The sequence below is a fragment of the Callithrix jacchus genome, chromosome 10, assembly GCF_049354715.1.
Source record: "Callithrix jacchus isolate 240 chromosome 10, calJac240_pri, whole genome shotgun sequence".
NCBI classification, from domain to species: Eukaryota; Metazoa; Chordata; class Mammalia; order Primates; family Cebidae; genus Callithrix; species Callithrix jacchus.
Window position 1 is genome coordinate 91724546 of NC_133511.1, and position 13288 is coordinate 91737833.

Consider the following 13288-nt stretch of genomic DNA (forward strand, 5'->3'; position numbering starts at 1 on the left):
AGAAGGTAACACATTGCTGTCCCTCCCACTGAGAGTAGAATCCAATTTCTGTCTTTTTGCTTCAGATGACTTTAGGCCCAGTTACTGAACAATCAAGAGAAACTCTGAGTGATAACCACCTGACTAAACCTAGCCAACCTGTAAAAACCATAAGCGATAATAATAAATTGTAGTTTACAGCTTAGTTTCAGAGTGGTTTGTTATGCATCCATACATCTGTTTGTTCAAAACTATATTCTCCTCACTCCTTTTGTATCATGCACCACAGGTGAAATCAAAGAGCATACAATAATAGCTCAATATTTTTGAGCTTTTGAAAGGTTGGAAATTTCTGCATCTTTTTCATTGGCTTTTATTTGGATTACTCACCTGATTCTGAGTGGATTTCATAAAACTTAAAAACTCAGGAAGCAACAAACTCTTTTGATGTGTCTGTTCAATAGCATCTTACATCTTCCAGGAAGAACTTAGGGCTTTTGAATCAGGGAGCAGTGACAGATGGAGGAAAGGAGATCCTACTGAAAAATGTGTTCAGCTAGCTCCTGGTCCTATTTTGGCCACTGCAGTTTTGCCTTTCAAAAGTTACTTCACTTTTAAGTGGGAGCTGAACGATGAGAATACATGGACCCAATGGGGGAACAACACACACAGAGGCCTGTTGGATGGGGAGGAGGAGCATTAGGAAGAATAGCGAATGGATGCTGAGCTTAATACCTGGGTGATGGGGTGAACTGTGCAGCAAACCACCATGGCATTAGTTTGCCTATGTAACAAACTTGTACATCCTGCACATGTACCCTAGAACTTAAAATAGGCAGTGAAGAAAATAAATGAATAATGCGATATAACTTCTCAAACTAAACAAAAAGGTTTACTTCACTTCTTTGGGTATCAGGTGCCATCTCTTTCAAATAAGGTGTTGATTTACGTGACCTTGAGAACTCTTTGTTGCTCTGATCTTTAGTTTCTTTTATAATACCAGAGTAATATTTTATCTACGCTATAGGGCTTTTATGAGGATTAAATAGAGCATCGTGGGTAGTGTTTTTTCAGCCTCTGTCACTAAGTAGATAACAAATGGTCTGCAGTCTTCATCATTATAAATGATGCAAGGTCTGAATAGCAGAAGCAGAAGAGGAAAACTCAAGTGAAAAGTGCTAGACATATAACACAGCTTATCTAATAAAATATGTTACTAGCTAAGCTGGGGTGGCTTTCTGTCCCCTACTTAAGTTTAAGAAAGAAAAATAGAACTGTCTCTACATCTGCCACTGCATACCTCTCAGAGCACAGACCAACTTTGCCTTTCCTTAAAAGTCCTAGGGTTTACCTACCAACTTTTAGGAAATAAATAACCAGCCTCAAAGCCTGGCAAAGAGGGCATCTGTAGCAGCTCTAGAGGGTTGCTCCGATTTATTTCTAGTCCTCCAGTAAAGTCTGCTGCTCCCACTCCTAGCCAACCCCGCTCAACGCCCACCTTTACTGCGGCACTGGACGCGCGGGGGATGCGGGGTTATTCCCTGAGTAGCCGCTAAGGGGAGCCGGACGCTGGACCGCCCTTCCGCGTTGCCATGACAACGACACCGGAGAGCGCGCAGCCTGGGGAGCGGGGAGCGAAGTGCCGCCTAAGGCAGGTGTCGAATTGCAGTGCGCTCGCGGAGGCTCTGGACCTTGGAGCCTGTGAGAGTCTGGCTACTGTTCCTCCGCCTCCCTCTTGGGCAGCTCCCTAAGCCGGCGGGGACGCACAGAGTGAAAATGGTCCATCATTCAGGCTCCATTCAGTCTTTTAAACAGCAAAAAGGTCAGTTGGAATCCTACTCCCCTCTCCCTGCGGGCGTCATGTCCCCCCTGCATGCCCTTGCAGTTGTGTAGGAGCATCCTTTGCAGGCTTATGCGACACAGAGGTGGAGAACTCTGTGAAGTTAAAAAAAAAAAAAAATTAAATGCCTCTTCACTCTGCATCCTAGATGAGTGATTTTCTGAGCCTCCGCACGGTGCCTGGGAGTAGCGGAATTCGTCATTTCAGGACTTGACTTAATGTATATCTCTGTGAAGATTGTTTCAATGCACTGCAGTAAACACGCTTAGTAGGGATAGTCCGAATAGCTCAGTAGAGCTCTGAAACATAAGGACAGAATGTTGAACAATATTTGCCGTCCTCTGTAGTTCAAATATTGAGTAATCTTCACAGAAGTGTGTCTACTTGAGACGCATTTACACAATCATAAGATAAATGAATTCTTGGGAGAGTTCCAGAGTTGGCCTGTTGCAGTTAAAGGGGCTCTGTCACTTCCTTGGGAAAATGTATTGTTTGCCCACGTCCCATGCTTGATTCTGGGCTTCAAGTTCCTGTTGATGTTAAGTTTCTTTTCTAGGGGCTTCGTATTATATCTTTTAGCTTCTCCCTCGAGTTTCTTGCTGGGCATAGAGACAAGAATCTGTATGTTCATGGTCAAATCCGTAATTATTCCAAGTTATCCTCACCCTTTAATCTTTGTTTCTTATTTCATTTAAAAGGCTTTTTACAGAGCATTTTTATTTTGAGGCACATTCACAGTTTTTGGAGTTGTACTGTCCAGAAGCATTAATTAAATGACACAATTGTCACTTCGCTGAATTAATAATGGTAATTATTATACAGTTAATCATAGAGTGCCTAAGATATGTGAATTCTGGAATGCTAATTTTGCTCATTCAAAGTAAATATTTACGTAAATATCTTCATCCCTCTCCCTCCAGATATTATTTGTATTTCTTTTGTCAACAAGTTGTTTCTATGTAGATCGTTGAATTTTTTTTTTAAACAAAACTACATTAACACACCAGGAATAATTTTGAAGGGATTCCTGCATAAGACAGAATACGAGACTGACTGAGTTTCCAGTTCCATAATTCTGTACTCAGTTCAAGCCCAAGTTCTCTAGGATGTTTCAAATATATGTTGAAATTGGGAATGTTAGAAGACTGGGGGGGTATACAAAAATTTCAGCTAGTATCCACTTCCACTTCAACTTAAGGTTTCAGAGAAAGTTAAACTGCTTCAAGAAGTTGTGTCCTCTTAGTCATGGTTTTAAACATGTTTAAACTTTCAGAATGAAGACAAAGATGTTAGGAACTTTGCAACAGCCTCATACAGTTAATACCTCTTCTGAGGAATTGGCTATGGGTGACTCATTTCTGGGATCTGGAAGCTTCAAATGGCACCCACAACAATGTATTATGTATGGATACATGTTGTGTTTTTAAGAAGGAAATAATTGCCAATTTAGGACCAATTGTTATTGCTCAAAGTGAGTGATAAGAAATTGTACAATTATTGCTGGCACTTCATATTGTTTCCTTTATGATGCATTATGAGCCATTTAGTTTCAAGTCTTCCTTTACTTTTTGGCATAAAAGACAACTTTAGCAAAAGGATACAAATCTAGAGGAGGAGTACTCCAGCCGGAAGGAAGCAAGATTCATTTTAGCTAAGTGCTTCTGGTTAATGGCTTCTTAATCCTCCATGGGCATTAGGAAAAAACAGACCAAATTGAGGATCAGCTATTTTTATTCTTCAAATAGGAAGAAGCAAAATAATTCTTTACATGTTGTCTGTCCCAGGAGGTATGCAACAAAAAAACTTTCAGATGTCCTTTTCACCATAACATTAACCTGAAAATTGCACACCAAAATGGAGAACATTCTCTAGTGGAACTCCATACTCCTAGGTTCTAAGCTTGCCTTTGTTACTACTGAGAAATCTTCAACAAAGTGATTAGTTTATTTGAACTTTGCTTCATATATAACATGAATAGAATTCATTCCTAATCCCTTTGGCCTTTTCCGTCTGTCTTCCTTTGTTTAATGGGAGGGACAGTTGATATGTGAAGGCAGAGATGATTTCTTCCCAGACCAGATAAAGAGGAGAGCCTCGTTTTTAGTTTACTTTTACAAATTAATTTAGCTGAAAAATCCGGTTGATGGAATGTACTTTTGTTTTGATCAAGTGAGCTCAATATCTCTTAAACATTTTGATTTCAACTTTAAAATATCTAGAAATAGCCTGATATATAAAGAAATCACCCTTGTTATATATTACTTTAAAAATTCCACCCTTACTTAAAAAACAGACACTGTATTTAAACCCTGCACAAGGCATGGGGATCCTCCTTTATATTTGAGAATTATGTAATAACCAATCCCTGATCAAAATCGGTTTTGATAGGTAAGTGTAAGTATAGCATAGAATAGTATAGATGCCAGACTGGTTGACTGTGAAACGAAATACTGTATGTAAACCCAAATTTAATCATTAATTTAATCTCTGGTCTTTATTTTGAGCCCTGGATATTCATCCAATGTATTCTTCTTACAGGTTATGTCATTTAATGTCCCTAAGCCACCGTTACTGCTTATGTGAAATGAAGATAATATCTATCTTGCACAGTTATAAAGTGTTTAGCAGTTCATCTGACAGACAGTTGGGGCTCAAAAAATTTAGTTATTTTCTCACTAAAACTGATCCAGCCCCATCCACCTTTGGTTGACTCTTTAGTAGTAAATTGGGCCCTTAGCAGTTCCCTTTTAATTTCTTGTCTTTTTTTTTTTTTCTTTTGCCTCATTCAGCTTTATTGCTTTGGGATTAATCTTAAGGAAAACAGTGGACTCCAGACCATCTACGGATGGTTTTTTAAAATATTTACCTTGCTTTGCTGCATGCATGCCAGGGACGGTGCTAGCAATAGCATTATTCATTACTTTTTTTTGTTGCTGAATCTGTTACTGCAAAACCCTCCTCCTTAAAGGACTTGGTACAGTAGGAAGTCTGAGATTTGCCAAACACCTTTATGAGAATTGTAGACAACTTTGCCCTTCTCTAGGAAAATGCTGACATTTTGTTTTTGGCAGTGCCAGTTGTGTTTATGAAGAAGATATCCACATGTATTTTTGAATTTTAATCCACTTAAAATTTTAGATTTTCTTATTAAGAGGCTTAATAGATTAGGAAGTGAAAAGTGAGACTCCTGGGCAGTGGTGAGGAAGGGGAGGCAGTTTGCTTGTTTTTTATTTCCCAAGGGTAAATTGGAGTGTATTATGGTTATAGACAACTGGGAGCATATGTTTGCTTTTGTCTTAGCACATCTTGTAAGAACACATTAGCTGACACATCAGCAGTGATTTCTGGGGAAGTCCAACTCTGCTTCCTAGCCTGGCTTTCTCTGTTTTGCTTAATTTATGATGAACTCATGTGTCGTTCAAGAATGGGCAAGAAAAGGACAATGATAATTCTGGCTTCTGGTAGCTGCTCTTTACCAATATACCTACCAAGACTTTTCATAGGGAACCATGGATCAAATTAAACACAGCCTGTCCCAAAAGACTTGGGCTTAATAGGATCAGTTAAGGCTGTTAAGTGATTCATCATTGTCCTAAAGGACATTAGGTTAAACACAGCGTGTTTTTAGTAATTCCACACCAATAAGCATTTACCACTCACATAACTCATTTAATAATAATATTTTACACTTATATGGAGACTTGCAGACTATTTTCTTTCTCTTTTACTCTAAATGAGTTGCTATTCCAAGTGCACACCTGTAATGCCACTTGGCACAACTATGCTGCTTTGTGTCCAGTTGCAACTTCAAATTACTTAGAAGGACATTCCTGGGGAAAATATCTATGTTCAGAATCTCTGATATCCACTGTTTACATCTCCCTTTCCACTCACTGATGTTCTTACAATCTAGAAGTTTCCTATACCCTTACCTTAGAGAAATAAGAAAAAAAATCTGGAGCCATTTATACAGTGACAAAATTTCATTCAGTCATTCTGCTAACTCTTCCTGGTATTTGCATAGTCTGTTATTTTATTTATGACTAAAAGAAGGCATTGTCTCTTGTTAAAATAATTGTAAGTTGTAAAGGAAAAATCATTGGGGGAGATATTTGAAGGTACGGAGTTATACTTTTCTTAAGCTGGTAGTGAATATCAACCTGGATCATTAGAAAGAATTGGGAATCTAATACAATTTAGAGGCTGTCTGGTCTTCTACTCTGTCCTTCAGTTTTCACCCTTCTCTTTCTTTCGTTACACAGAAGGTTTCCTAGACATTTAGAATTCTAGTTCTCCATTAACAATCTCCCAGTACGAGTGAGCCAAACTATAAAAAGAATATAGAGATATTTCAACCCGAAAAAAAAAAACACAAGTCTGAGACTATGTCTTAAAAAATCTTGCATACCTCAGATGGCTCAGAGGAATTACTGTGTTAATTCAAAGTAAGAACATTGCTTAAAATGATGGCTTTGAATTAGCCAGGATAGTAGTATATGTTATGTGGTAAATATATATCCTTTACTTAGTAATGGAGAGAAGTGGTGGAGTTTAAAATGAATTGTATCTAAAGTAATTATAATTTTAAAATGTGAGTGTTTCAAAGCCACCTAGAATTTTAATTATATAAAAATAGCACATTCCTTGATGGTTCTAGAGAGCTGAAGTTTTCATTTGAATCTAGGATTTACATTGTATTCTGCACATAGATGTTTCTGAAAATATATTTGGAATTGATTATATAGACCTATTAAAAGACATTTTAAACTCAACCTTTTAAAGTATCAAAGAAAAATTCAACCTTCTCTTCATTATTTTAACATTTGATAGTCTGCAGATGTTTGTTAAATGTTAGTATAAAAATTATAGCTTGCTTTGGGAGGCCAAGGTGGGTAGATAACTTGAGGTCAGGAGTTCAAGACCAGCCTGGCCAACATGATAAAACCCCATCTCTACTAAAAATACAAAAATTAGCCTGGTGTGGTGGTGGGCACCTATAATTCCAGCTACTTGGGAAGCTGAGGCAGGAGAATCACTGGAACCAGGAAGGTGGATGTTGCAGTGAGCTGAGATTGTACCACTGTACTCCAGCCTGGTGTTAGAGCACTGGCTCAAAGTTCCCCGAGACTGACCCCTGTCACCACCTCTGTGCCTTTGCACATTTACCTTTTCTGAGCAATAGTTTTCTTATCCAAAATTTCAGGACAGTAACATTCACCTCTCAGGATTGTAGTTAATGATAATAATAAAAATAAGAAAAATGGCAGCAGGAGCTAATATTGTGTGGAAACTATATCCATTGTTCCCAAGGCTCAAAGATACACTCACTGCATTATTTCATACTCACTCAGGCTTTAATAATTATATTATTGTTCTTATTTTCCAGCTAAGGGGTTTGAGATTGAGATAACCTACATGCATTCCAAGTTAATGAGTGAAAGAGCTAGGGTTTGAACACAGCTCTCCCTGACACCAAAGTCCACATTTCTAACCACTGTGCATTCCATAAAGAAGTCTAATTGTTGCAGGTTCTTTGGAGGATGAAACACTTAAACAGCTGAAAAGCATTTCACCCCTGTCGAATTTTCACAACAGCTGTGTGTAGCTAGTTTCCTCCCTCTACATCTTTTCCTCCAAAATAATATCAGAGTTCAGGGAAGATTTGTATTATTTCTAAACTTGCCATGGGTAGCTCCCTGCCCCTTCTGTGACTTCAGTCACCATATATCTGAAATGAAAACATCTGGCAGAATGATCTCCATGTTCCCTTCTGACTCAACAGTTCATCAGAAGTTATGGAAATGTGAAGTCATATTCTTAACCTCTAGCGTATTAGTACAGCCGTCCTGACTGTCCCTTCGGTTGTTGTCTTTCCTCTTAAATTGCACTGCAAGTAACAGTTACTTTAAATTCCAACTGTTTTCAATGCAACAGCTATGTAGAGCCTGCAGCAGCTGCGGGATACAGGTTCACCAAAGCATACATCTCACATATTCCCCTCTTCACTAAAACTGAGATGCAGTTGGCCTGCTGAGGAGAGGGGTTCCTTGTGGGTAAAATTGGCTTGCCTGGAAGTATATTACTGGAAGCATTTTGCAAATGCATTGTATTGGTTGTAGTACATTTCTTATCATTGTACTCTTAAACAGATACCAGGCTGACCAAAAGGCATCTTCTAAAAATAACAACTAAAGTTGTGTATTTTGTTGGTACAAAGTAAAATGTCAAATGCACTTTCAATGGCAAAATCCTCAATAACTTTTGCACCAACCTAATATATTTTATATTTGGCTTTGGAACACAAATAACAGCAACTTGGGAGGGTAGTGGTGGATACTTTGTAAATGTATGCATAACATCTGGCTTTAAACACACACTCCATCAGTTCCTGGTATATGCAGCAATTTATTTCATTTACTTTAGCTCCTACATCTATATGATCTAGGTTTCCCAGTTTGCAAGATGTAAAGAATCACCCAACATTCTTGTTAAAATGCAAATTCTTCAGTCACTCTAGAAATACGAAATTTAAACTCCAGGGGAGGAGACTAGAAATCTGTATTTTTTATAAAGATGCATCCTAGGAGAGTCTGACAATTGAGTCAATTTCAAAAACAGTTTGGTAATATAATACTATAACTATGTGCACATTAAATTAGAGAATGAATTTAAAATTATGAACTATAGTAAATTGCCAATTGATGCTATATTTATTAGTAGAAATAAGCTATATACATTCTAGATGTAGTTAATTATATGCATGCATTTCATACAATGAAAATGTAACTTTAATTGTTTTCCTGATGTTAACTATCTTCCTTTTTAAAGTTTTGTTAATGTTCTTAAATGGCATTGGCTATCTTATTTATTTTATGCTCTTTAACTTCTCAACTGGTTCATGTCAAACTGGACCCTTCATTAATGAGTTATTAGACTAGTAGGGAGGAATTCTTAGACTTTGTTTTCAGTTGTTCAATCATGACCCTTGTAAATACCCCAAATACTGTCAATTCTTTTTCTTGGTTCTAAGCCCTGAACAAAGTTACTTTCCCCTCCCTCCCTCCCTCCCTCCCTCCCTCCCTCCCTCCCTCCCTCCCTCCCTCCTTCCCTCCCTCCTTCCCTGCCTCCCTTCCTTCCTTTCCTCTTTTGCCCAGGAGCGCAGTGGCACAATCCAGCTCACTGCAACCTCTGCCTCCTGGGTTCAAGCAACTCTCCTGCTTCAGTCTCCCAAGTAGCTGGAACTACAGGTATGCACAACCATGCCCAGCTACTTTTTGTATTTTTAGTAGAGACCAGGTTTCACCATGTTGGCCAGGATGGTCTCAATCTCCTGACCTAGTGATTCCCCTGCCTTGGCCTCCCAAAGTGCTGGGATTACAGGCTTTAGCCACCATGCCTGGTCTCTCCCTCCCTCCCTCCCTCCCTCCCTCCCTCCCTCCCTCCCTCCCTTCCTTCCTTCCTTCCTTCCTTCCTTCCTTCCTTCCCTTTCTCTCTTTCTTTTTTTTTATTAGACTTTAAGTTCTGGGGTACATGTGTACATAGTGCAGGATTGTTACATAGGTATACACATGCCATGGTGGTTTGCCGCATCCTTCCCCATCATCTACGTTAAGTATTTCTCTTAATGTTATCCCTCCCCAATTCCCCCACCCTCTGCTATCCCTCCCCTAGCCCCACACCCCTCAACAGGCCCCTATGTGGTGTTCCCCTCCCTGTGTCCATCTTTTCTCATTATTCAGCACCCACTTGTGAGTGAGAACATGCAGTGTTTGGTTTTCTTTTCTTGTGTCAGTTTGCTGAGAATGGTGGGTTTCCAGCTTCAAACATGTCCCTTCAAAGGACATGAACTCATCCTTTTTTATGGCTGCATAGTATTTGATGGTATATATGTTCCATATTTTCTTTATCCAGTCTATTATTGATGGGCATTTGGGTTGGTTCCAAGTCTTTGCTATTGTAAACAGTGCCACAATGAACATACCTGTGCATGTGCCTTTCTAATAATCCTTTGGGTATATACCCAGTAATGGGATTGCTGGGTCAAATGGCATTTATATTTCTAGATCCTTGAGGAATCACCACACTGTCTTCCACAATGGTTGAACTAATTTACACTCTCACCAACAGTGTAAAAGTGTTTCTATTTCTCCACATCCTCTCCAGCGTCTGTTGTCTCCATGTTTTTTTAATGATCGCCATTCTAACTGGCATAAGATAGTATCTCAATATGGTTTTGATTTTCATTTCTCTAATGACTAGTGATGATGAGCTTTTTTCATATGTTTGTTGGCTACATACATGTCTTCCTTTGAAAAATGTCCATTCATATCCTTCACCCACTTTTTGATGGAGTTGTTTTCTTCCTGTAAATTTGTGTTTTTCTATATAACATTTTGCAAAAGAGCAGGCTTTGGTGTATAGCCTCACATAATGAAATATCTGAGAATGACTTGAAAAAATATGTAGTGAAAGGTTTGTAATTCTCCTTGATTTATATATAGGGAAAATGTGTGTTAGGTTTGTGTTTCCATATAAATTTAGTAATGTAAAATCATTGTAGAAAAGGCAATGTGTAAAATAAGAAATATTATGTCATAAAAATTGTGTTGAAATCTTAAGATTGTTACACAGCAAGTAGGATCATGGGCAAGCTAATTAAGTTCAGCGGGTTTCAGTTTCTTTGGTTATGAAAACAAAAATAAATGCCGTTATTAAATTCTTACTCTTTGCCAGACTTTTAAAGTGTTTTGCTTATAATCCATTTAATAAAAAGAAGAAATTTCTATCACTTAATTTCTCAGATGTATTAGGGTTCCTTAGAGGGATAGAACTAATAGGATATATGTGTATATGAAAAGGACTTAATTAAGGAGAATTGACTCACAGGATCACAAGGTAAAGTCCCATGATAGGTCGTCCTCAAGTTGTGGAGCAAGGAAGCCAGTGGTGGATCAGTCCAAGTCCCAAAACCTCAAAAGTAGGGAAGCCAACATTGCAGCCTTCAGTCTTTGGCTAAAGGCCCAGGAATCCCTGGCAAACCACTGGTGTAAGTCCAAGAGTCCAAAGCTGAAGAACTTGGAGTCTGTTGTTCAAGGACAGGAAGCATCCAGCCTGCGAGAATGATGGAGGCAGGAAGACTCAGCAAGTCTGCTCTTCCATCTTCTGCCTGCTCTATTCCAGCTTAGCTGGTAGCTGATTAATTGGTGCCCACCCAGATTAAAGGTGGGTCTGCCTCTCCCTGTCAACTGATTAAAATGTTATTCTCCTTTGGCAACACCCTCACAGGCACACCCAGGAACAATATTTTGAATCCTTTAATCCAGTCAATTTGATACTCAATATTAACCATCAAAACAGATGAGGAAATTGAAGAACAGAGAAGTTAAGTCAGTCACAGAATGAGGAATGGTGGAGCTAAGATATGTACCTTGTATGCAGAAGTGTTATGAGGATTAGTAATTCTGTAGGGATAGTACCTCCTATAGGGACTGGTATATAGTAGGCTAAATACATGTGCTATGATTTCACCTTTGTGTCCCCTTCAAAATTCATGTTGAAACTTAACAAAAAAATGTAACAATTTAATGTTACATTAAATCGTTTAATGAGATGAGACCTTTAGGAGGTGATTAACCCAGGAGGGCAGATTAATATAGGGTGAATGCCATGTGAAGGGGCCAAAGGGAACTGATTTGGCTCCTTTTTGCTCATCTGCCCTTTTCCTATTCAGAGACATAGCATTTATCGCTTCCAAAGGATGTAGAATTCAAGGTGCCATTTTGGAAGCAGACCAACCCTTATTAGACTCTGAACCTACTGGCACCTTGATCTTATTTCTCAACCTTCAGAACCTTGAGAAATATATTTCTATAACTTATACATTACCTAGTTTGTGCTATTTTGCTATAGCAGGACAACTAGACTGACTTTGTAACTAATGTATTTATAAAATGCCAGTGGTTTCCATATCCACTCCAAATAAATGAGATTAAAGATGATCCATTCCATGGAACAAGGCTTTTGCTGTTTATCTGAATAATATCCACTAACTACTTGGTTTCACCATTTCACAATCTATTTTTTTTTCTTTTTTCATCCTGTTTTATAGAGGCATAATTGCCAGATAAGGATTGTATATAGTTAGGGTGTAATATATATATGTAGATATATTCTTTTTTTATGCATTTATCTTTCAATGAACATAAAGAAATTATTGATATATATATATATATATATCATTATATAGAAAACATCCTAAAATAATTGAAAGATGTTTCATACACATTATATTTATGTATAATGAGACTATATATATATATATCATTTTCTATATACATTCATCTTTCAGTGAACACATGTTTATTCCATATCTCGGCTATTCTAAATAATGCTGCAGTGAACATTGGAGTGCTGATCTTTTCAAGATTCAGATTTCATTTTTTCTTTTGAATGTATATGCAGAAATTGAATTGCTGGATCACATGGCAGTTCTATTTTTAATTTTTGTGGGACCCTCCATAATGTTTCTTATAATGGCTGTGCCAATTTACATTTCCACTAAAAGTATATAAGGGTTTTCTTTTTTTCCACATCCGTGCCACTCACGACTCCGTGGTACACTTGCAGCTGGTCGTGCATTTACATTCTACTTGCCTAAAGTTACTTTTAGTACAGACTGAACATATCAACACAAGATGGCCTCAGACTTATAATAGGAGATAGATTGTAGTTGATAACTGCAGTATAGAGTTCATGTAGCTTAGATTCAAATATTACTTCTGCATAATTTCTGTATATGAGTGTATGACCTTTGCCATCATTTTTCTGGTCCAAGTTTCACTTCTTCTCCTACATAAATTGGGACTGATAAGGTTGTTTGCGAATGGTTTGTAATAGTACATACGAAAACAATAAGACATTTACCAATCTACCTTCCTCATACTTTTTCTGATCTTAAATCATCTTAAGACATTCTTATATGATCCCTACAAAAACTGAATCAAGTAAAATTCAAATTTAACACATTTTTCTCATTGTTCAGTTTTAGGCCAATGTTTAAAAAATTATAAGGTATTTTTAAGTTTCAGTATAATAGGATTTAAATTCAGAAATCAAAATTATCTCTAGATTGGCATTTATTTATAATGTAATAGTAGTAATTTCTGATTATGACGTTTTATGCTGATAAATAATAGAGAGCAATATTCTTCATAGAGTGAAAGTATGGAAAATGGCATCTAGAATGAATTGTATTCAGATAGGGTTGAATTACATCTTTCTTTTCACCATGTTTTATGCATCTTATAATATCAAACAAAAAGAAAATTTATGATGTCAATCACTAAGAATAGACTAAGAATCACTAACAAATTGGGAGTGACATGGTACATTCAGATTTCCTTACTGAGAAAAATACTGTATTTTTAAAGACTATCTTTGGTCTTATTTCTCCTTTGGGCACTAATATTT

The 13288-nt window shown here is 37.5% G+C and overlaps 1 protein-coding gene across 4 annotated transcripts in view; it reads left to right on the top strand.

The window, feature by feature from the left end:
- ANO3 (anoctamin 3) overlaps nucleotides 1-13288 on the top strand; it is a 436084-nt gene that overhangs the window by 135694 nt on the left and 287102 nt on the right. For 2 of the 4 annotated variants that reach the window (XM_078339269.1, XM_009007850.5), the window contains exon 1: nucleotides 1609-1801. The exons of the other annotated variants lie outside the window; for them this stretch is intronic. Coding sequence is in view for 1 of the 2 variants with exons in the window: in XM_009007850.5 (XP_009006098.2) it covers nucleotides 1756-1801 (46 nt within the window). In the remaining variant the exon portion in view is untranslated. Of the gene's footprint in view, nucleotides 1-1608; nucleotides 1802-13288 lie in introns of those variants that run through there. 4 annotated transcript variants of the gene reach the window in all.